At 52.7% G+C, this 23,994-nt stretch overlaps 3 protein-coding genes across 4 annotated transcripts in view; 2 read left to right on the top strand and 1 right to left on the bottom strand.

Moving 5' to 3' along the window:
• The window catches only part of PAK2 (p21 (RAC1) activated kinase 2), a 46,407-nt gene extending 39,662 nt beyond the window's left edge, over nucleotides 1-6,745 (top strand). For both annotated transcript variants that reach the window (XM_083848205.1, XM_083848206.1), the window contains exons 13-15: nucleotides 389-585; nucleotides 1,172-1,309; nucleotides 1,836-6,745. In XM_083848205.1, the coding sequence (XP_083704331.1) occupies nucleotides 389-585; nucleotides 1,172-1,309; nucleotides 1,836-1,922 (422 nt within the window). In that variant the 3' untranslated portion in view covers nucleotides 1,923-6,745. The remainder of the gene's footprint in view (nucleotides 1-388; nucleotides 586-1,171; nucleotides 1,310-1,835) is intronic.
• A 153-nt stretch (nucleotides 6,746-6,898) lies between these two features.
• LOC310904048 (aquaporin-12-like) lies at nucleotides 6,899-13,200 on the top strand. Its single transcript, XM_083848207.1, has 3 exons — nucleotides 6,899-11,482; nucleotides 11,867-11,983; nucleotides 12,364-13,200. Exons 1-3 carry the CDS (start codon nucleotides 10,681-10,683, stop codon nucleotides 12,540-12,542), a joined length of 1,098 nt encoding a protein of 365 aa, XP_083704333.1. The 5' UTR covers nucleotides 6,899-10,680; the 3' UTR covers nucleotides 12,543-13,200.
• Nucleotides 13,201-14,266: 1,066 nt separating this feature from the next.
• LOC310903980 (uncharacterized protein) lies at nucleotides 14,267-22,216 on the bottom strand. The gene is made up of 4 exons (XM_083848097.1): nucleotides 20,834-22,216; nucleotides 18,198-18,308; nucleotides 16,354-17,362; nucleotides 14,267-16,227 (listed from the first exon to the last, which is right to left on the bottom strand). The coding sequence occupies exons 1-4, from the start codon at nucleotides 20,860-20,862 to the stop codon at nucleotides 14,935-14,937; spliced, it is 2,442 nt and encodes an 813-aa protein (XP_083704223.1). The 5' UTR covers nucleotides 20,863-22,216; the 3' UTR covers nucleotides 14,267-14,934.
• Nucleotides 22,217-23,994: the final 1,778 nt, after the last annotated feature.

Below are 23,994 nucleotides of genomic sequence, written 5' to 3'. Positions count from 1 at the left end.
GCTGTGCACAGAAGAGTTGCCTTTGGTGTTCTGCTTGATTTCTTGTTTTGGCTGCTACCAGTCTAGGAATATTGAAGGAAGGACTGGGCAAAATACCATTCTTCTGCAGGATAATACTTATGTCCCTACTCCAGTGGACAAAAAGCTTTACCTTCATTCAACAAAAGTCTGCCCTGCTTAAACACCTTAAGGTTTTATACCCATTTTGCACACTCAAGTTCGTAATATGGAGAATGTGGTGGGGAAGAAAGAAAAGTCCCCTCTCCCTCCCAAGCCCCTCAAGTGTGGAGGAGTATAATATATGTGTAGTAATAGAGAAGTCTTCTAGGAAGTCCGCTTACGTGGGATCCACTGATTTAACTTCTTTTCAAATTCTATTATCCTACAGCCGACTTTGGTTTCTGTGCTCAGATCACCCCAGAGCAGAGCAAACGCAGCACTATGGTTGGAACTCCTTACTGGATGGCTCCTGAAGTGGTCACACGGAAAGCCTACGGCCCTAAAGTGGATATCTGGTCTCTGGGCATCATGGCTATTGAGATGGTAGAAGGAGAACCCCCGTACCTCAATGAAAACCCCCTGAGGGTAAGAAGTCCAGACATGGCTAGAACTGTTTGTGGGTGTTTACCATGTGAATATTTTAATGGACTCAGTGTGATTCTTGATAGCATTTACGTTAAAAAGAAAACAACCCCAAAAGATGACAGGCTTCAGTGGTGCAAGAAAATTCCTCCCAGAAGAATGACAGCTGTCTTAAATGTGCACTCAGCAGTTCTTCTGTTCAGAAGACAAGTGAAGCACAGCAATTGTACCAGCTTGTAAACTGAAACAGTAGACTTTGCATTCAGTCTTCTGTGCTAGTTTAGGGAAGGTAAATCCATTAGGTTCTGAAAAATGCTGTTTGTGTCAGTCTAATATTTTCTTTGCCAAGGTATGTAGATGTATCTCTTAAGTATCTGTTGCCAAAAGATTTTGAATGTTATTTTGCTACTAGCAAGAATAGGTCGCAACTACCTATAACTGGCATTCTTAAAATTCTTCATCTCATCAGGGGGAGGCAAAGTAGACTGCAGAACCTTTTCTCGTCTAGACTAAGTAATCGCCTCTAGGCGAGTCAGTATGACATCTTTTAAAGACTTGGCTTGATTATACGATATTCCTCGTTTTGCAGGCTTTGTATTTGATAGCAACTAATGGCACACCAGAGCTGCAGAACCCCGAGAAACTATCCCCAATATTCCGGGATTTCTTAAACCGATGTTTGGAGATGGATGTTGAGAAAAGAGGATCAGCCAAAGAATTGTTACAGGTAAGAGTCAGCTTCTATCACAGCCTGATACACAGAGGCCACTTGTAAGGTAAGCCTCTGATAAATGGTAAGGTAGACTTGACACCCTCTTCTGTTTTGTGTTTTCCCCTGAGGACTCCAGGGGAAAGTAATATGGGAGGAACCACAGTCATCAAAGATTGTACTTAGTCTTTTTGACAGTAGTCTGTGCCATTATTCTGCCACTGCTAAATTATCCAGTAATTTTTGAATTTACTGTAAGAGAGCCATTGACGTGAGCACAATAGGACTGAGGGAAGGCATTTGACCGGGGAACCTCTTTGTGGTGAATTACTGGAAAAAGAAAGGCTGAGGCTCTTTTGGGAAGAGAAGGAATGATTAGCAGGCTAAGGGTGCTATGAACTGTTGCATTCTTTGGATCTGTCCCTTCAGGAGCTGTGCATTGATGGTGTTTATGCTGCTATATTTTTATGGAAAAGTGCTGTGTGGCTTATACAGGCTTTTTAAATGGTCTTTTACTAATTTACTGTTTCTCTCTTCCTGGCAGCATCCCTTTTTGAAACTGGCCAAACCTCTGTCTAGCTTGACGCCACTGATCCTGGCAGCCAAAGAAGCAATGAAGAGTAACCGCTAACATTATTGTCACGGCCTCCATCTTTTTGTTTGTTTTTTTACAAATCTTTATAATATATGAAATTGTTACACTTCTGGGGGGAGGGAGGAGATTTGCTGGGGGGGTGGGAAACATCTGCAAAAGGGAAGAAACTCTCATCCAGAAGACACCCAGAATAAATTGTGGTGACTCTAGTGATCCCTTTCTGGGGTTCAGAAGGAATTGAGGACTGAATTACTGGCCCTTCTGTTTTTTCTTTTTTTTTTTCTTCTTCTCCAGACAGCCCAGAAATGCCACTTTCTGTGCCCAGGGTTTTAAGGGTTTTAATGACTTTGCTGTAACAGCTCCCGTTCATTGTACCCTTCTGGGTACTTTCAATACTTGAATGACCGATTCAAGCTTTCAGAGAGCAGCACTAATTTTACCTGCTGATCTCTTGCATTCTCCTCTTCCTCCCCTCTACCTGTTTACTTTTAAATCTCTCTAGTAAGCTCCCATATAACTAGATTCATGGCAAATGTGACAAATGTGAAGGTACATCTTGCCCCTCCTTCCCTTTACAGATTAGCTGTCACTGTACTGTAGAATTAACAACTTGTCTACTTAAGAAATCATAATATGTTGAGATGTATTTTGCTTTTTAAGACGAGTATGGAGAGAGGGGGAAGAGAAGTATTCAACTGTTTTTTGTATGCCTGTGCTCTGTGGACTTTTAATCAAAGATGTGGCCTCTTTGTAGAAACCTCATGATTGGTCAAGTCTTTGGATGTCAGTTTTTGGATATGTAGGTAAGGGTCAGATTCTTTATTTATGATCAAATGATCAACTATAGTCAGGGCAACAAAACAGTTCCAGCTGTCTTCCTGTGTGCTCTTTTTTTCCCATTAGACTTGCTGGCCAGACGCTTAAGGGATATTTTGCTTGGTGTGGTGGGTGGTTCAAAAACATGTATCTGTTCTCTGACTTTAGCTTTGGAAGTTATGCTGGTGCCTTTGACTTTTTTATTTTACATTTCCCTTCTTTGTATCAAATACATTTTTGTATATGTTGTAATTTTTTCCCCAAGCAAATAATGCATCAACCTATGGTGTTGTCAGAATTTAAGTATTAGAGCTATTTTTTCCAGTTTTGTATGTGCTCTATTTGTATTAATGAAATCAAAACAAGTAATCAGATATGAGGACACTGAAGACGCAGGATGTTTTTTTAATATAGTTCGAACAGAAGAGTATGAACACTTGGAAATGCCAAAGCACTGTTCTGAGAAGACGGAGGCTGAGAAGGGAGAACAGTGCCTTCAGACATCGATGGGGCTCATTTGGCTGGCTGGTTGGAGGCTGAAGAGACTTGATGTGTCACACTGATCCTTCCTCACTGAAAACACGCCAGCCAGAGTGGCTGAAGTCGAACATCCAATGCAAGAAAAAGTGCCTCCTTCTGAGGGACAGTGAGTGACTTCAGTGGTTGATTTCTTGGAGTGTTAATGGGGCAAGTGTAAAAGAGTCTGTGCCCCCTGGCTACTTTCGGCGCTGCAGTCTATGCATTTCAACTTCCCAAACAGTTTAATGAAGAACTAACTGTAGTTACAATGTGCCAAATGATTCTGTGAAAGAATAACCCATTACTTTACTGGGATTTTATCACTTTCCCAGTGGGCAGGACCTGGGATAGACAGGCTTGCTGGGTATTGACAGAGGACCCTAAATAAAATTTACGCACACTTTTACAAACGTTGCTGGCAAAAGATAGAAGTCGTTTTCAGATAATGTCAGTGTTCGTATAATGATAGAAATAACTGCGTTGGGGACTGGTAGCCAAGGTATGACAAAACTAACTTCCAGCTGAGAGCAGCCAGCCAGAACTGCTGAGCCTGTCTGTGCTTTTGAGGGGAGAGGGGAAGCAGGGCTAGGGTCCCAAAATGCCTGGTGTAACTCATCAGCTTCTAGGAAGTGGCTTTGTACCAACAAGATGCCTTACTGTGCAGGGAACTGCAGTGCCACGCACGGTTCAATTTGTGTTCTGCTCTTGTGTGGTAGGCACCCAAGTAAATGACGCTAGCTACGACATCAGAGGACAAAATCCCTCTAGCTGTAAGTGTGAGAATAGCTACAGTTTAAAATTCAAGATAGTGTCTCATTTCAGGCAAATAAATAAATCTAGATGCATTTCCCGGGCAAAAGGTCTTGCAAGCCACAGACGCTGTAACACTGTAATGATAGTGCCCCTGGTTTGAATGCGTCTGGCTTCCTGATCAAACGAAGTAGCAAGGAGGCTTGGCTGAGGAAAAGAAAACTGTCTTACTGATGATTCCCTCGGTCCATTGCTGGCAATGGACTTTGTGAAACTCCTTGTGCTAGAGTTAAGGTGGGAGCTTTTCTTTTTTTTCTTTCTTTTTTTTTTGATGGCACAGACTAGGCAGTAAGATAAGTATAACTTGTGATAAATTTAGAATTTTTTAAATAGAAAAACATGAAATCATAAGTAATTTTAACTTATTAGTTCACTTTTATTGATGAATGAGAATGGTCTTAAACTTATATTATGAAATTTGTCCCATTTAGTGTACTTAGGAGACGGTTTCCAAGCTTACAGTCATCCTAGCAAACAGGACTTAGCCCGATCCAGGAGTTTTACAAAACATATCTCAGTGCTTGCTGTGTGACCCAGAACGGTGTTCAGCTCTGCAGTTGCGAAGTGTACATCTCCCCAGCCCCACGCAGCAGTGGTGTCGTTAAAGGGTGATGTTTCTTGCCACCTGCTGCCAGCAGCTGGGGTCAGAGATGAGCTGGATAGCGGCTGAGCTGGCAGAGAAGGAAAGCTTCAAGGAGGTTGCCATGCCGTACTTCTGTGTCTTAGTGAGTTGGGCATCGCTTCTCTAACGATGTCAGCTGTGTGTCTGCAAAATTAAAAAAAAAAAAAAAAAAACAGATTTTTTTCCCTGGAGGGAGCAGACAAGCATTTTTAAGACTTGCTGCTGCTCGATTTGTCTAGGGTAGACAAATAGCGAATAGCCGGAGTTTGAGCAGATGCTGAAAAGGAAGGGATTGCTTCTGAAAGTGCTGGGATTCCCGTGTGTCTCACTCGCCTAGGTGCCAGCATAAGATCCTGAACTGGATTTTAATCCAGCCTGCAGGCAATACATATGGAGTGTAATGTCCTGTGGTGTGACTGGTTGGGTGTACGGGGCTGGGTAGCTCGTGGTTGGTATGCATGTGTGCAGGGAATGTTTGACTCCTGGGATTTTTGTTATCATGGAATAAATTGGATTTCTCATTGAAAGCAACCGTGGCACTGGGAATGTGCACTTTGACCTGCCCGGGCGTTAGCAAGGTGCGCTGTGGGCTTCCCCCTGCTCTCAGGCGCGGAGAGGCCCAGGAGGTGTGGGCAGAGCAGTTGCAAGATGCTGGGCTCCCTTGTCAGAGGGGGGTGGGGGTGGCTGGGGGCAGTAAAAAAAAAACTGTTAAAGGTCTTTTCAGCTGGCATTGAATAAGTGTCTTTGGTCTGTTTTCCCTCTGTCCCTCACACTGTCGGTGGAAATGGAAGTGGGTGCAAGCTTTCTTTTTATTTTTTTTAACTGTCTTCAGATTTTAATGTTGCCTTTTGTGTAATTTAATCCCATTATGTTATTTAATTGTTACTGCAATATTAACTACTGTATTTGTTGACTTTGTTTAATAACTGTTCTTTCAGGGCTAGAAATAAACTTCTAAAAAACATTTTTTTCATCCCCTTCCCCGTCATGAGTTTATGCCTTCTGAGACAAGAGTAAATGTTTAGATGTCTTAATGAGATTAGCAAAATGTATTTTTGTCATTAAGCTTCTTGTGAATGCTTTACGATGGATATCATTTTATGCTGCACTAGCCCATCCTGTTTCTTTTCAAGTTTGATTACTCATCAGTCTCTGTACCGACCTCATGTGATAACCACAAGCTTTCCTTGCCACCGCATGCTGCTGACAGTCAGTTACTCCAGAGCACCGATGGGGGAGAGCACGTCTGGAGCACCCTCTTTTTACCCATCATCATAGAGAGATCCTGTGCTATTTTGTGAAGGGAGCAAAGCAGCAGCCTCTCAAAGACCAGCCTCGTTCATCTCAGTTGTGTCTTTCACCATCCACTCGCCTTAAGGTAGCATTTTGTTAGGGAGGGAGGGATTGGTGGACCAGTAAGCTGCGCTCATGGCAATGTGATGGTGCAGTAACCTTTCCAAACAGGACTGTTTGACTGTGAATATCGTCCAGAATCCTGCATGTATAGACATGGCGGTGTGGGTAGCGAGCTGTCCTGCCTGTTGGGAAGAGGTGACTCCAGCTTCAGCACCGTCCCCGCTGATCAGCTTTTGACTGATCAAGCCAAGCGCAGGAGCTGGGTGTCAGCAGCTCACCTTGGATTTGGGGTGAGATGGATGGTGGCCATTGGCAGGCTGTGGAGACTTGCCCGTGCTTTTCATCGGAACTACAAAAATGCCATGACGTGTTAGCATTGCAGTCCGGTTAAAGGAAAGGACACCAAAATGAATTTACCTTGGGGTTAAGGTTGGTTCAGGTGAAATCCAGATGAATTTTCTGGCTTGGTTGTGAATGTCAAAGACTCAGGTTGTGCCTTTCCCGTGTGTTACCGGAAAATCATCTCCCCTTTTTTTGCATGTTGTACAAGCCTTGCTCATACTGCTGACAAAAAGAAATGAAGAATCCACTCTTCAAAAGCCTTTTCAACCAGATGTAAGAATGTCACTTTGCACAAAGCACTCTCTCTTCAGGTTAATTAACTTGTTGAAGCATCTTTGTCTTATATATAACTGACCCTTTATGCATTTAAACTGATGTTCTCTAGCACTGCTTTTAAGTGATGTTTGCATTTCATTTATGGGGAAAAAAGCTGTCCAGAGGAGGGAGAAGGTGTTTAGGGGAACCTGGATACTGGTACTTGTGTTGCTTCAAGGTGAGCAGGATTTTGGCTTAGGTATGGTTTGTATAAGTTGGGAGTTGCTTGTCCTTGCTTGGTAAACACAAGTAGGTCTTGTGTGAACTTGCTGTGCACTTGCTTATAGGTGGCCTACGCCAAAAAAAACCCACCCCCATCTTTTTTTGATCAGTTTGTTAAAGATCAGGTACTTTTAAATATTGTGCATCAAGTTAAAGCCACACAGTCTTGCTGCGAAGTTGGGGGAAATGACTTCTCACTTTCAGGGCTGCAGATCGGTTGCAGTGAATTAAATTGCAGTGCTGAGCACAGTTATTTGGACTGTGCCAGCAACATACTGGTTAAATGAAGAGTGGCTGAAAAGGGTCACTGAATTAGTTTTTGCTGTAGTACGTGAAGAAAAGGTTTCAGTGCGATTCTTGTGGCTCGTGTACAAGCACAGCAGTTGCCTGCAGATGCCTGCTCCCAGTGACTTGGACAGCTGCGTTTTTTCCTTTCTTTTAAGCTTGTGTTTTGCTGTGAGGATTGTTTTTAGTAAAAATAGCTGTATTGGTCAGCCCTGTCAGTATCTTACGTTCCTCCCTCGTGTAGGAGAGAGGTACGTGAGACTGTGTTAAGCTCAACTAAATTCTTGACATTGCTCTCAGATGTGCAGAGGAAGCAGGTTTTTCTCAGATCTTTTTCTTTTCCCCTGCTTTGAAGTCCAGATTAATGGAAACTTTTTTTTTTTGAGGGAAAATGCAGACAAGTGAGCGCAGTGAATTTCTGACTGTAATTTTTCTGTCTGCAGTCTGTTGTGAGGGGGGAGAGCAGCGGTGATGCAGCTTTCCCTTTCCACAGTGGTGGTATTGCTTTTCCCCTCTCCTGTCCACCAGCCAGCGTCTTGCAGGGAGGATGTCTTCCAGCACATCATAATGTCATTTCAAAACCCGTTTACCTATTGATCTGATCGTTGAAACAGCCTGGAGGGACTGGTGATCTATATAAATAAATGGGATTTGCCCACTAGGAAGTTAAATTGCTTGATGCTGAAAAGCCACCAGGCTTCTGCTTCCTCAAACATTCCTCTGGCACTACCAAGCGACTTGGAGATGAGTCAGTAGAAAGGAAGACGGGACTGGAAGAACAGAGACGGTAGGTCTCGGTGCACAGACTCAAGTTTCTGGTGCTTTCTGAATGGGTTGTAAGTAACGGCTCGGGCTTGGTATAACTGGATCAAAGGAGCGGGTGCTGATGTGGCAGGGCACATCCCGGAGGCCCTTTTCCAGGTGCTCTTCTCCGTGCTGGGCACGGGCCTTATAGGGACCGACTTCTCCCTTGAAGTCAGGTTTCCTACAGCTGAGGGTGATCCATCTTTTTATTTATTTATTTTTTTCCTCCCAGTGGATGTTCCATGGATTCAGGTCTTCTTGTGAAATTATTCCTGGCTCTCCCTGAGCCCGTTTGGCTGGCTGCCTGCAGGAGTGGGGAGCCCAGCGGTGGGTTTGCGCTGCCTGGCCCCAGCAGCTGGTACGGGGTGGCTGCTCATGGGGTTTGGATAATGGCTTTCCTGCCCAGTGAACTTGCCTTAAATAACCCTGAGGAAGCTGTATGCAGCTGTAGCTGCTACCTGTTTGGGGGTGGTGGGGGGAGCAGCCTCCTTCTCTTTGCTTTTTTTGCTACTCTTCATCGTGTTAGGAGAGTTTATTTTACTTCACTGTGGAAATGCTGGCTGCTTCTGATTGCGTGTCTAAAATAAGGATTTAAAATACCTGTGTTTGAGCGATGTAGTTCTTGACTGCCCTGACAACAAATCTGGTTTAGAAAAGACGCTGATGTCACAGCCATGGAAACGTGGCTTTTGTAAAGTGGGGGAAAAAGGGAATGTGGGTGGAAATGTATTTGGACAAGGCTTGGAAGAAAACAGCTTCTGCTCGTCTCATGGGCTGTTTTTTGGGGGGGAACATCCTGGGGAAATGAAGAAGGAGGCTAACGGGCTTTTCCCGGCCTGTGGGCTCTTGCAGTATTGAATCCTCTGATGTGCTCTTCTCATTCAAATCCCTAGCAAAGCCGGCAGAAATTTCAGTAGCAGCTGACTTCTTGTAGTATTTCTGGAAAATAAGCTGCACAAGCTGCATGAACTCTTGAAGGGGCTTCTATTCCTTCGCAGTGAACTGGACACCCTCCAGTGCTTGCAGCACGCCCCGTTCTGCTGTCAGCACTAGCACGAGATAGGAAGCCAGCTGCTTGCGTATCTGTCATTGTCATCACTTGACCCGCTAATCAGATTCATAAGCAACTGCCTCCAGCCCCTTTCTCAAGCCCGGGTTGTGTGTCACACAATTGCAGGATATGCCGTGGCCGTAATTGCAGGCAGCGGATGGGAAATAGGTTTGGAAGACCTCTGAGCTGTCGCTTCTAAGCACAACTCTTTAAATGCTTGAAAAGGAGAAGGGGAAAATCCTTCCTGCAGGAAGGAAGGAAGAGATGTTTGGATATTTTCCAGTTTTACCACGGCTGTTGCAATGTTTTCCATGCCAGAGCTTTCTGGAGGAAGGGGGCAAGAATGTGCTTGCTTTTTAGGCCTCAATGTGTGGCAGCTTTCTCTTGTAACAGCAGCTAGAAATGTTTTAGGATGAGAGGGTTTTTTGTTGATCTGGGTGAGTTCTCTGCCGCTGTCTGTGCTGACTTTTCACTGAGCCAAAAATAGGAAGTTTGAGTCGTAAAGCATGTTTCATCTTCCTGTATTTGGGCAAGGTGGTTTGCTCATTTTGAGGATAAAGGTGCACACTTGTCTTGTTTTCTGAAATGGGTTAAAAAATGTAAAATGTGTTTTGAGGCAGGCCAGCCAAATCAGGGCAGTTTTGTTGGGAACGGCTTGGACAGGCTGTTCGCAGCAGGGTCTCTCCCTTCTCGTGCTTTCCAAGGTTTCCAAAGCAAGTGCCCTGTGCTGCCCTCCTAAACCCCCCTTGGGTGGGCACCTGGGGAAGGAAACGACGAGGGGAACGCAGACCAAAGAGCCCTGCTATGGGAGGAGAGGCTGAGTTTGCCCATGACCACCTCCAACATCTCCAAAATGCCCTGCTGTGCCTTTCCCAAAACTTTCTGCTGCGGTGGGGGCTCTAAGGGGCAGCTCCGATGCCTTGGAAGTGCACGCTCCTGTCTCACAGAGCTGCTGTTCCCTCTGTAGGGTGACGGCAATTCTGTCACTGCCAGTGGAGGTGGGAGAGGTTCAGTCCCTCCTGTGTGTGTGACCAGCAGGAGGGGATGAAATGTCACCGTCAGTGAAATGCCACCTGCAGGCAAGTGCGCGGTTAGTGCCGGCAGCGAGCAAGGAGAGGTGTTGCTGGGGACAACGATGGGGAAGTGTGTGCAAGCCAGGCTTTTGTGCTGGCTAAAGATTGATTTTGCTGTGCCTCTGGGTTATTTCTGAGCGTGGGCAAAGTGCTGGGAAAGGGTAAAGCCTCCCTTAGAAAGAGGTGCAGGGAAACGATGGAGTCAGCTGCGCTCCAGTTCTCAGCTAAAAGTAGGGAGTCGGGGAATAAATAAGGTTTTATTCTGTTTTCTCATTTTCAGAAGCAACCCTAAAAAATAGCCTGGAAGAAGGACTGAGGCAGGAGCGGGGGGTGTACAGCACCCCCAGACTGCCCTCAAGGCCCTGTAGTCCTGGGCCACGGTGCGGGGCAGCGTCCCAGGCGCTGGGTGAACGCGTGGCAGAGCCGGGTGCCGGAGCGAGAGGCAGGGCTTTGAAGCGATCTTCGCGCAGTGGCGTTGCAGGGAGGTGGGCGAAATGTGAGGGGGGCAGCTCGTGTGTGCAGGTCTCGCGGTAGGAAGGCAACGAGGGCTTTTTCTTCCTCTTGGAAGAGCCAGTTCCCATGCTTCCTGCAGCTCCCAGGGGCTGCACGTGTGGTGTTTCCCAAGGACTCCCTGGCCACCGGGCAGGTGCCTGTTGGGCTGTGCCACGTTTGCTTTCGCACGGCGTTATAAAACGGAGGTGCAGAAGCTTTCCCCGCTCCTTCCTGGAGGCCAAAAGCCGCGTGGCTCAGTTTCTCCCTCGGGGGGCTGTCACTATGGCTGGCCTGAATGTTTCCATCGCCTTTTTCCTCCTGGTTGTCAGCACGTGCGAGATGCTCAGGCGGCTTTCCAAGAGGCTGCTGTCTCCTGGGGCATACTGCTGCCTTGCTGGAGAGCTGACTGGGTCGCTGCAGCTCTGCTCGAGCTGCCTGGAGCTGAGGATGCTGCTAGAGATTGGCCCGTGGGGTGGCGGCTTTGGCCCTGATGTGGTCTTCACACTGCTCTTTCTCCTCTTCATGGTTCACGCCGCCTCCTTGGATGGAGCGTCTGCCAACCCCACTGTCTCTCTCCAGGAGTTCCTGCTCCTCGAATCCGGCCCCAAAGCCACTGCTGCCAAGCTGCTGGCCCAGGGTGTGGGCGTGGGGACAGGCTGGGCCATCACCAAGCTCTACTGGTCCTGGGAGCTGACCCAGCTCCACCTCATCCAGAACCTGATCGCATCCGAGTGCAGCTCCTCCATCCGCACCTCGCTCTACCACGGGGCCTTCGTGGAGGGTGCCTGCTCTTTCCTCTTCCACCTTGTGCTTCTCAGGTTGCGGCGGAGCCGCGCAGCGTACCGGGCGCCTGCCCTGGCAGCCACCGTCACCTTCCTGACCTATGCAGGTGAGCAGCACCCCTGGTTTCTCTACAACACCCTTTGAGAGGGAAGAACAATCCCTTTTCCCTCCTCTAGGGCTTGAGTTGAGAGAGGACGACTGGCAGAAGGCTTGTTTTCTACTTATTTTGGGGAGGGGTTCATTTTGGTGTGAGGACAGCAGTTTAGGGCACCTAAGCAGTGGGTGAAATGTTGATGTTTGTGTGGGGAGCAGCAGCGTGGTCCTCGAGTGTCCCTTTGGTCTTTCACCGAGCTCTTCTTGCAAAGCCTGGGGCGATGCGTGCGGGACTTAGCAGGGTGCCCTGATTTTGAGGGATGAGGCTGCAGGCGTAGGTTCCTGTCCCTAGGAGATGACTGAGGCTGATGATGGCCCTGCTTTCCTCCCCATGCAGCCGTGATGACCACAGGGGCTTTCTTCAACCCTGCCCTGGCCGTGGCCACCACCTTCGCTTGCGCAGGGAGCAGCCTGCAGGACTACGTCCAGGTGTACTGGCTGGGGCCCCTCGCAGGTGAGATGTGCTGGGGGCAGTGGGCATTTCTCTGCATCCCCCGAAAGGCAGCAATGCTGGGTGCAACCCCAACTCCTCCCGGCAAAGGGCTGAAGTTCAAGTGGGACAGATGACCGCTGGCTTGGCTTACCACCCTTTCGGGTCAAAACAAGCCTCGCATGGCGAGGACGTGCATGCGGTGAGGATGCAACGGTTAAGTTCTCCTTAAAGTAGTAAAGCCAGGGCTTTCTGGGTGCTGTCACTGGGGACTTTGGCACTGAGCTGCCTTTTGGTGATGGGAAAAGTTGTGGCGAGGGCCTGAAAACCACTGCTCAGCGCTGGGCAGAGTTCGGAGCCTCCCCGTATGGGGCACACCGAGCAGGTGTGTGCTCTCGTTTCAGGGATGCTCGCTGCCCTCTTGCTGCACCAAGGCAACATCCCAAGACTCTTCCAAAGAAACCTGCTTTACGGCCAGAAGAGCAAATACAAGGTACCCAAGGCAAGGCTGGCACACACGGAGGGTGGAGAAGAGCGGCGGAAGGGGAAAGGCGAGAAGAGCGACCCTGCGCCTCGTGCCTGAGCCCGTGCAGCCCCGCTGCTGGGAGGCGGACTCCTAGCACCGAGGATTTTGCACACCCAAGCCTGCAGTGCTGTCCCCGGGGGGGAAACTCATGTATCTGTGTAAATTGCTGGTTGTCTTGTGTACACAGGAAGCTTACGGAAACTAGGGACCATTACGCGGGCGTGCTTGAGCAGCTTCCAGGTTGTTGCATCATGCATCACTTGAAATAATCCATCTATGTCTCCCACAGCCATAAAAACAGTGTAAACCAGTAACCATGTTTCAAGCCTTGGAAACTTGGGATGAGGAGGAAGGTATCGGTAAAGCTCGTCATCCTTTGAGTTAAACGGAGGTCCCCAGGTTGCACGGTTCAGGGAGAAGGGTTTAAAACGGTTCCAAGCTCTGAAGTTCACAGCGCTGCCGGGCGCAGGGCACGCTGCTGCCCCCAGCCGCTCTGCTTGGCCAGTGCTGCGTGCACCACTGGGGAGCCGTAGGGTGGCAATAGGGGCGCACAGGGTGCCCGCGGTTAGCAGACGTGGCACCGCTACGCGCTGGGGTGGGGGGGTGCATGCGGACCCCCCCACCGGACCCAGCCCTGGGCCGCTCTCCGTGGCTATGTGAAATACCCCTAAGGAAATGAGGCGTTGTGACATAAAATAAACGTGATTGGCGTTGAGGTGAGTGCTGTCCTTCCTGCCAGAGCGCAGCTGACTGAGTGGAAATGAAAGAAATCTGCTTGTCTGTGTGTGTTCTGGGGGGAATTTCCTTCTGTGCTGGGCTGGATGTGACTGCTGGGGGCTGAGACCATCCCACCCCGTCCCCAAAGTTGGTGCTATCAATCCCTGCGTCTTGCAGCAAACGGTCAGCTGTGCTGGGACTCTGTGGGCACGACGCTCCTGACCTGCTCCGAGCTGAGCACTGTGGCTTTTCAGAGCCTGCCTGGATCCTGCCTAATTTGTCTGAGATGCAAATGGTGAGTAAGGAAGCGGTGCCCGACTGCAGTGACAGTGACAGATGCCAGTTTGGTACCCGGACGTGTGGTGTCCCCTCCCCTCCTGATGGGAACCAAAACCTTCAAGGCTCCGTGTCCCTGGCCAATTGGGTTTGGGAAGCTCAGATCCTTGGCCAGTTTTTTTTTCTTTTTTTCTCAACCTCTTTTGGTTTGGAAATCATGCTGGAAATGGGGCCTCCTTGTTTAATTTGCAAAGTTTCTCTGTTTTGGCCAAGACGAGAAATACCATTTGACTCTGGGGTTATTTCAGAGCCCAGAGCAAAGCCACCAAGGCTCGGAGGAGGATCTGAGGGGTGAGGGTGATCTCTGTTTACCCAAATTGATTCTCTGGCTCTGCTCTTGATTTGAGGCTAAATGTAGGGTATGAAATATAAGGCTGACTACCCCACAACTAATTCCTATACTTCCTCCCCCCAGGCAGTGCACGGAGCATTCCCACAGCCACTCAAAGCAGTGGGCTGGGATGTCTGGAGCAGAGATGCTCGTGCACCCGCAGCCTGGCACCGCGGTACCAGTGCGAGCCCCAGGGCAGGGTGCCAACCCTATAAAGGCACTGAGCAAGTGCAGCATCCGATGGGGATGTGTAACCACAGGGTCGGAGGGGAAAAAAAAAAGCTGCTTTGGTTTGTTTTTTGTTTTGTTTTTTCCCAAGGAGGTGTCTATTTGTTGGGCTGCTGGGGGAGATCAGTGACTGGGCAGAGTGATGTAATTAAGGTGAATTTAACAGGAGTGGCGGTGAACATTGTTGTTTTTAATTAAGAGGCTCTTTTTCCAGCACAGTAGCATTGAGGCGTAATGGAGGAGAGCTGCAGCTGGACAGACAGAAGCGTTCCCGAGCTGTAAATCAAGCTCGGCAGCACTGATTTACAGCTTGGCCCCGCACCAGCTCCGGCTGCAGCCCACGTTTTGCCTCCCCGCTCTGCGGGGCGGCGACGGGGCTCCTCGTGGTGCTTTCACACGGATGCTGGCATCGAATTCCTGCCGAGCAGCACTGGTGAGACGGGACGAGTGCCCCTGGCACCCACCCTGTGGCCGGGAGCTGTGGCTTCACCTGCTGGGCCAAGCATCACGGGACAGGGAGCTGGGCTGCGTCAGCCCAGTGCTGAGCTGAGCTGCAGCCTCTGGGCATCCTCCTCCGTCCCCTGCACTGCCACCTCCAGGACCAACCCCAGGAGAGTCGGGGACAGGCCCTGGGACCCACTGCCGTGGGTTCTGCTCCACAGCAGCAGGTTTTTGCATGGTCCTGCCTGCATGGAGGTGGCCAGGGCCTCCAGCAGGTCTCATCCCACCTAGGCTGACCACGGGGCAGGAGCAGTCCCAGAGGCCCAGGGCGCGAGCACCCAGCCGTCCTCAGTGAAGGGAACTGGAGAACAAGTCCTGGAAAGGGGGCAAGGTGGCTCAGTTTCGGGTGCCCTCCAGCCTGTGCCGCAGGATGCTGCCCTGCTGCATGCCCCGCTGAGAGGGGACGAGCTGGGGGGGCTTCTGGGAGGGCTTCTGGGGAAACTGCTTCTTGTAGAGAGCGCTGCTGTACTGAAGCTCCGGGGTCACCAGCCGCCGGCACATGGCTTCTGTCTCCTTGTCCAAGCCCTGCTTGAGGTTATAGCCCAGGATTTTGGCATTGCCATGCTGCAGCGGCCGCAGGGAAGAGTCCTTGATGTCCTTAGGGCCCACGCTGCCCATCCCTTGCAGGCAGGTCTTCGCCAGCTCCGCCTGCCTTTCCCGAAGCACCTTCACCTCCCGCTGCATGCGCTCCCTTCCAATGTCTCGGTCGATCCTTTCCCAGAAGGTCCTGTTGAAGTGGATGTAGATTTCCCAGTCCAGCTTGTTCCAGTCCTTTATCTTCTCCACAATGGCTCCCGAGAGCGGGGACCTGGTGCTGCTGTCCCTGCTGTTGAGCGGGAAGGACACAACGCTGTCCAGGTCCCAGCACAGTGTCTCCTTCAGCAGCACCATGGACTCGTCAAAGTACTCGGAGATGAGGAGCAAGTCGAAGGACGCCTCGATGGCCTTCAGCATGAGGTGCACCCGCTTGGCTGAGACCTCTCCATCAGGGTTGAAGCCGAAGTCGAAGGTCATGAGGTTCCTGGCGTAGTGGCTGTCGCTGGCTGTGGGGTTGTAGTAGCGGTAGGGCTGGCTGAGGAACTCCTCCAGGCTGCGGGCGCGGGAGAACGCCGATGTGCCCTTGTAGTACACGAAGGAAGACTCCATGAGCTGCACAGGGTTCCTCAGGATGGAGAAGTAGACGGCCGTGCTGGGCACCACTTTCTGCACCTGCAGAGGGGGGAAAGGAGGTTTAAAAGTGGGGCAGAGCGAAGGGACCTGCTTGTTCACAGTCCTGTGCGGGAAAAGCAGGAACACTCGCTCAGGATAGAGCTGAGGGGGCACTGAGGGAGGTCTCGGTGCAGCTCCTCCATCAGCCCTGTGGGGAGCCCCAGGAAAGGTACATGAGTGCCCACGCAGCTGCTGGTCCGTCTGGCTGGGGCCGAGGTACATCGTGATCCTGTCTCCTTGCCTTTCCCCTGCATCCACACCTGGCATCCAGGAGGGAGGATGCTGGGCATGGCTGGCCTGAGCTGTTGTCCTCCTGCGGGTGGTCCTGGCCAGGGAGCAAGATGTCCTCTGGGGACCCACCAGACAAGAATGAGAGGACAGTTGTCTGCTGCAGGCGCTGTCCCCTGGCTTGGACCCAGTTCACAGCACAATGATTCACCAAACCTGTATACAGAAGCTTCCAGGAGATGCACGTAACATGCAGGGCCCCAGGGGGCAATCTCCCCTCTCTCTTTATCTTCGTCTCTGAACACTTTTGTGCTATACTGGTGTCCCACCCCGCTCCCTCTCCCAAGGCACGGAGGCTCTGCCCCTTACCTCTGGCTGCAGGAAGCGCATGTGGTGGCAGAGGATGTTGAAGTGGGGAGGCTTCCCCGGGGAGAAGCCCTGCACGAACCTCGCCATGAAGTGCTGCGGGTAGAAGAGCTGGTGGCCACCCTTCAGGGGGAAGGCGAAGGAGAGGTTGTGCATCTCACCGAAGCGGAAGAGGATGTTCATGACAGTGCTGCTGGCACTCTTGTGGACTTTCAGGAAGACGATGTTGGTCTTGGGTTCGCACATCTCCTCCTGAGAGAAGACTCCATCCACCTGTGGGATGCCCCCGAGGGCTATCTCATTATCTGTGGAGACTTCTGTCCAGCTGGGGAGCAATCCTCTCTCCAGGTCTGTCCTGTAAAAGTCATCTGCCTGCGGGACTTGAGATGAACTTAGCACGGTGTGCTTAAGTGCGCTTTCCCACAGTTGGCCAGGGAAACCCAAGGACTGAGGCTGAGGCTGGCTCTGCAATGTCACTTGCGATGTCTGGGGTGACGTTGTTCCCTCGTGCTCCTCTGCGATGACGCCATTGGCAAAGATAACTCCTTTGCTGCTGCCATCACCATCAACAGCATCTCCTGGAGCTGTTGAGGGACTCCCAGAAAGACCTGGGGATGTTCCCCCTCTGGCTGCTTTTCTGGGGCTGGGGAGGTGCGTTTTCAGCCTTGCGGGTGAGAAGTAGGCTTTCATCTTCTTGCTGCTCTCTGCAGGCTGCCACGTCCAGTGCCCTTCTTGTCTGTCCAGAGTGCTCTCCTGCGGCGTCACCTGCCCCAAGTACAAGTGCATCTGGAAAACGTCTTGCACGTTCTTAGTGGAAGTGGGTTCCAGCATGGCCTTCCTCTGCCTGTGAGGGCGATCCTCCTTCCTCGGCATGCCAGGGGCGTGGAGGGCCCTCCTGGGGCCCTCCTGGCCGTGGTCTGTGGTCTGCTGCAGGGCGCGCTCCAGCTCGCACGGGCAGTTTCTGTAAGAGGGAGGAGGTGAGCTGGCAGCGAGAGGTGCAGGGCCCGTGTTGGGGGCACAGTGTGTGCTCCTGTGCCCAGCTGGGGAAAACAACCTGCTGCTCTGTCTTATTTGGGAGGTGGCACTGCTGCTGGGTGCAGGTCTTGGCCGCTTGGCGCTGCCACACTGCCAGGTCAGGGTGGGTGTAGGATAATGGCAGTGCAATAATGCCCCTGCGCTGCTGAAGGAAAGGAGCAAAGCAAGGGAAGGCGAGAAGAGAGTAGGGCATGGGGCCTGGAGGAGATGAAGAGGAGATGAAGAGGAGCTGGTGGGTGTCCCCAGACTGGGAAGATGCTGAAGGGCTGCTGGGGAACCAGGGTGGGCTGGAGGAACAGACCAACAGGAACCCCATGAGATGCAGCGAGGACGAAGGCCTGGTCCTGCCCCAGGAGGGATGAGCCCCAGCACAATGCAGGCTGGGGAGCAGCTCTGCTGGAAAGGCTGCAAGGCTCTGGGCAGGGAGAGGCTGAGCAGGAGCCGGCGTCTGCCTGGGCAACAGCACCCCTGGAGCACAGCCGGGTTGGGGTGGTGATTGCTGGCCTCTGCCATCTCCATCCTGGGAGGGGTTTGAGGCCAGCCTGGTCAGAGCTTAGAGCAGCCTGGTTTGACGGAGATCTGAGCAGGGTGCAGGGGTTGGATGGGGTAGCCCCAGTGGGGACATCTCCCTCCCAAATTTCCCGAGTTTCTGAGGAGGACGCTGGTGGGTGGTGTTGAGGAGGGCAGCTTTGGGCCTGTATCGACTGCCAGTGAAGGCCCAGAGGATGAGGTGCAGGTTTGCCATCCTGCCGGGGACATACCTGGAAGGCTGCAGCTTCTCCACGACTTGAAATGAGACCAGGAGAAGGATGAGGAGGCTGAAGGAGACCCAGAGCCGACCTGGCTGGCACCTGTATATTGCCTTCAGTTTCCTGCAAGGAAGAAGACATTTCAGACCGTTCACTGCAGTGCGTGGGTAAAAGAAATGCGCGGGGCACAAGGCAGAGAGGGAAGAGGCCTTGAGACTTCCACAACGAGCATGACTCCCACCAGAAATTAGTCTTGTCTTTTATCTTTTTTAAGGCAAGGTCACTTTTCTGTGGGTGGAAGAGGTGCTGGAGGAGCGATAACCAATGAACCTCAGCAGCTGTGCTTGAGCAGTGGAGCCTGGTGGAAATTTCCAGTCGGGACCCAGATATCGCACCCAAAGATAAACAGCGATAACTGCAGAGTCGCCCGGCTGTTCGGGGACGCCTTGTGGCACGGCCCTGCCACCGGCTTCGGCAGCAGGAGTGGGCACCACTTGTGTTCATCCTGCCCCACATGTCTGGAAGATATCTGGGTGCTCTCTCTATAAGCAAAGACAAGAAACCCTGGCTTCTTAAGTCAGCCTTGCTAAAAAAATGAAGGGACCCTGTTGCAGGAACCAGCTGTCCCACAGAGTGGAGCAGTTGGGGGCTATGCTGGCTGGAAAAGGGTTTAGCTTGCCTTTGGCTTCTGGTGATTACTAGCTGGGCACACATTGCTGCGTAATGGGGACTGGTTCTTACCAGGAATCTGGTTAAATCCTCCATTGCGGACCCCTCTGTGGGGGGAACCTGGCCTGCAAGCCCTAGGCACCTGCTTGCAGCCTCCCAGGGAGGGGTGGGCAGGGGATATTGGGAAGAAATCCCTTGCTTTGGGCAGTCCTGCCACCTGGAAGAAGTATGCTGGGCATCGTTCCTACTCGAGGAGCTGGTAATGGCATGGACGCATGGTATTTGTAGTGGTCACGTGCATCCGTTGGTGCTGGTGAGGAATTTGGGCTTGCTGTTGAAAACTGGATTCATTCCAGAAAAATGCAGTGTTATGACTAACTGTAGTTTGATTGTTACAACAGTACTTTTGGTGGTTGTCTGCTGGTCCCTGGAAGATCTGGGTCCCTTTGCTCTGAGCCTGCTGCCTCCTGGGAGAGGACCGTGTGTTGGCTGGGCAGCTGGTCCTCCATGTACAAGCTGGTTGGCTCTGATCACACTTGCACAAAGCCAGAGCCCATCCTCCAGGCTGGCTCTGGTGGGACACACACGGATCGAGGAGCATGCAGGGAAGAAGGAGGAGCTGTGGCGGCACTGAAGTTGGCGCTGAAGAATGCCAGAAGTTGCACTGGTGGCAGCAAAACTAGGACAAAATAGCCCACACAGAGTGAGAAGCCTTTGAGGGCTGCAGCAGTTGGACCATTCGCGGTTGGACCTTCAAAAGGCTCCTCTGCTTTCCATGGGTACATCCTTCACAGCCTTCTCTCTTCTTGGTTCAATGTGACAGGATGAGATCAGGGGTGCCAGTGCCTTGGGACCATGTTAAATACTTGTGACCAAGGCCTGGGAAGCTGGGGGCTGGATGTGCAACCCTCATGGTTCAGGGACCGCATGGTGCCCTCTCCAGAAATGATTCAGCAGGGTGCAAAGCTGGATGCAGCTGGGTTCAGTTCTCAGTGGCAGAGCCACAGCAGCTGAATCCTACCACGCTGGTGCAACGGATTTCATCAAAAAATGGTCTGTAGGTTATTTATTTGTTGGGGGAGAGCCCCCTAGTTGTGTTTCCTGGCTGGGGATGGGTGCTTGGAAGCGGTGCCGCAGACAAGTCTCGGGTGAGCTCACCGGCGGAAAGCGGCTTCATTGATTTGCTGCGGTCAGATATGCTCTGGGTAGCGGGTAGTGTTGCACAGAGAATCAATACACATGAGTGATAGCCCAGGCCCTCTGAGCAGTGTGTGGAGCCCCCTCCTTCACCTACTGCCTGCCTGTGCCGGTGCCCATACTACCATCAAAAGAGGGGAAAGCCCTCCCCAAGCCCCCTGCCGCAGCTCGGCGTGCAGAAGCAGGGCTGCAATGCCCCAGGTTCTGTAGACACATGGGGTAGGGCTGTTCTGCCCCGAAATGCTCTCCCCCAGCACAAGAATGACCCGTGGGTACTGTGGCCAGGTCCAGCCTTGTCCTTTGCTGCCCCTCATCCATCCTCTCCAAAACAGAGCCTCTGGAAGAGTGCACCTGGCACCGGCTGCATTCTTTGGTTTTGCCGCGTACAAGGCTGGCACAGAGCCACGTTTCTGCTCCACGTCTACTCCACGGGTGAGTGTGCAGAGCTGAGAGTGCTGAGCCCTTGCCCAGGACAAAGCAGGAGGGATCAGCATCCTTCTTGCCTCACTGAGGTTGCTGCTGCTGCTCTTCCTTTGCAGCATCAGGCCTAACAGAAGATGCTGTTCTCCACGCGGGAGAAATGCTGTGCTCAGAGCCTCAGGAAGAAAGAGCTCCACTGCCCCAAACCTCCCTGCATTTATGCAGAGCAGAAGCACTGCTCTGCACATTCCCATCATCACTTCAACCTCCACAGAGGGATCTGCAAGGACACGACCGCTGGGTAGAGTGCAACTCGTACTTAAGGAAACAGCACTGTGATTAGAAGATAAAATTCCACTTACATGGTCAGGTACCTTCTGAACTTCAGCATGGTGAGCTGGATCCTTGGCTGAGGAACAGCGGGTGCTCGCTGTCGGGTCAGCACGGAGACTGGGAGAGCAAACACGCGGGGCCTGGCTTGTGTGCCTGCGTCCGGTGGCCCCTCCCTGGGCGCCTTCCCCCTGGTGCCCTGCTCTCCAGCGCCTGCCCCCAGGGAGCGACCGGGCTCCGTGAGCAGCGAGTTTACGCAGCCAGCCTGGAACCCATGCTCGCAGCCCCGCTGCTCTCCTTGGTCTTGCCCCTGGCTGCCGATGCTCTGTTCTGGCCCATCCTGTGCTGCTTCCAGCCTCTTTTGGGGTCAATCTTTGGCCCTTCTTTTCCCGTCTTGCACGCTTGTCTTATTTATCAGTGAAGTCGGTGGTTTGGCCATGAGTGCTGGACCCCTGTAGTGCCATGGTCTTCGGGTCTGTGCCGTGGGGAGAGCCGTGCAGAGCAGGTTGTGTCTGCGTGGCGTGGAGCTCATCCTGCTCAGCCCTGCTTCAGGCTGGCTCCCGCGTTCTCCCAAGCCAGTGAGCCCTGGCCCCACCGCGCTGGGACTGCGCTGTGCCGAGCTGACCAGGGCATCCCTGCTTGGAAGCCCGTTGTCCTTCCCAGAACCGGTGGAAAAAGTGTCGCTGGGTCACCTCCCCAGTGGCTGGGGGACAGCACAAGGCAAAGGAGAGCTTGGGAGGCTGTCCCCCCATGGTGGAGGTCCACAGGCCGTCCTTCCCTCAGGGTCTCGTCCCTCTTCAGCAGCTTTTCCTCCCCATCCTTCCCCTTCAAGCTCACCCCGGCATCCCGCACACCATCACCAAGGCCACAGCCCCCTTGTGTGAGCAGGGGAACCTGAGCCTGGGCGGCAGGACCATGTGCTTCTCCTGTTTGGCCACTGAAGGCACCTGGGGCAGTGGTGGGGGTGGAGAAGGTGGCTGTGAGGTGCACCATGAGGGCCGCTGGTCCGGGCTGCATGACGCCGCTTGGCAGGACCAGGCTCCCCGGGTGCCTCCTGCTGCTGGTGGGGAGGACGCAGGCGCTGTGTGTTTTCCCTTCGCCTGTGCCCATGTGTCTCAGGGAATGGGTAGGAGGCAGCTACGCCTGTCTGAGGTCCCTTCCAGCCAAGACCTCGTTCTTTAGGGACAGCAGGGCCCAGCTTCCTCCTTCCCCCCTCGCGGGCAGGGAGGCAGCCGCTCGCCTCTCCCTGGCACAGGCAGGCGCTGCCTCTCCCTGTCCACCTCATCGAAACCACAAGTTTACCATAGGGCTGCTGTGTTCCCCACCCATCCTGTGCTCCCGCTATCGGCCGAGGCCGGCAGCTTATCTCGGAGCCTGGGGCTGGGTGAGAGCCGCGGGCTAGCTAGCTCAGCAGTTGCGTGAATCAGCCCCCTTTCTGCTGTCGGGAGGTCTCGATGGAGGGATAGTTCTCCCTGTTCCTGCGCTCTGCCCAGCCATGCCTCATGCACTTTGAGATGGACAGGGCTGTGCAAGCAACCCCAGGCAGGACCCTGGGAGAGATCCCATTGCCGCAGGGCACAGGGTGCCCTTTCCCAGGAGCATCCACGCAGGCAGGCTGGCAATGAGGGGCACGTGGAGACATGGGGGTGTCCAGGTTTGATCCTGTTCCTGGTGGGTTTTCTTCTTCCTGGATTGTCACTTGTGGGATTTGCTCAGCTCAGTTGTTTCCCTACGGACAAACCTATTTGTCCATGGGGACCTCCTGGGAGCTCTGGTTTTGGTCTGTGATCCTGGTCAGAACCTCTCTGCTGCTGCGCAGCCCCTCTCCTGGTCATGGCTTCATGTGTCTGGGGAAGAGAAACTCAAAAGGCAAAGGTGTCTGCTCGTGCTGGGGTCTGATGGCATGGAGCACAGCATGTTCTCACCTGCCCCCACACTTTTTGGGTTGGAGGCCACATCTATGGGGCCTCAGCTGCTCTCAGGGATGGTTCTGGGCTGCTCCTGCTGCCTTGGGATGGGACCCCAGAGGGACCCCATTCAGGCTGCTTGGATCATGGCCCTGGGCAGGATGGGGGCTCAGCTTGCAGACCAGCATCTGAAGGCCTTGATGGAGATAGCTGCCCTCTGAGGTTACGCTAGCAATCCTCTCCCAACCCCTCTCCCACAGGTGCTGGAGTAGGGGTCAGGATATGGATGAGGAGGCTGGAGGAGAGAGGAGCTGGCTGTGGGTGGTGTCAGGAGGGTGATGATGAAAACATCGTCAAAGGGCTTCCAGGTGCTCTGAGCACGGGCAAATGAGCCTTGGGGTTGCATCTCTTGGGAAGTGAAAGGTGCCTTTGGAGGAGGGATCGGGCTTGTACTCCCACACTGGCATGAGCAGAGAGACCCCTGAAGGGGGTTTGAAGCTGCCCAGGGCCTCGCCACGCTCAGGTGATGGCTGCTGGGCTTCTCCCCGGGCTGCGGAGCAGGCTGCACCTGTGCTCGGAAAGCCGGCATCTCTGGGCCGTTTGCTGGCCTGCTCCCAGGGCTGGGGTGAGCAGCAACACGTGGGAAGGTGCCCCCTGCTCTGGTGAGGAGGAGAGGGGTCCCACAGCTGGGATTTCCACCCAGCAAGGACCGCGGGACCCTCAGCGAGGGCACCCCACAAGCCTCCTGATGTTGCATAAAGGTCTGCGGTGCGTCATTAATACATAACAAGGCACTACCCGCATCCTCTTCAAACAAACAGCTGAGCTCTGAAAGGACCTTTTGATTTTCTTCAGGCCTGGGTTTTATCATGTGCCAATCACCAATCTCGCTCTCCTTCCCCTTCACAATGAGGCCAGCGTGTTAGGAAGGGTGCGGTTTCGCGATACGGCGAAGCCCAGCTAGCAGCTGGCACCGCTCCTCCTGCCTCCATCTCCCTTCTGCTTGCCTGGCCCCAGCGATCCTTGTCCAGAATGAAAAACCTCTGCAGCACCAGGGTTTGCTGGCGTGGTTTCCCTGTTGGCCTTCACAGCAGGGTGCAGAAGCGTGGGGCCGGTGCAATGCATGGTGTGAGGGAGGGCACGGGGCTTTGCGGGGGCGTGAGGCTCACCGCAATGCCAGCTAGCTTCCCATGAGAGCTGGATGCTGAGGTGGGGCCCTGAAAGCAAGCAGGGAGAGGAAAAGGCCACCACTGCTCTGTGAGACGGTGTTTTCCTTGGCTAACACA

The sequence above is a fragment of the Anser anser genome (genome assembly GCF_964211835.1).
Source record: "Anser anser genome assembly, chromosome: 9".
Classification (NCBI taxonomy): domain Eukaryota; kingdom Metazoa; phylum Chordata; class Aves; order Anseriformes; family Anatidae; genus Anser; species Anser anser.
This window is presented reverse-complemented; position numbering and strand designations above follow the sequence as displayed.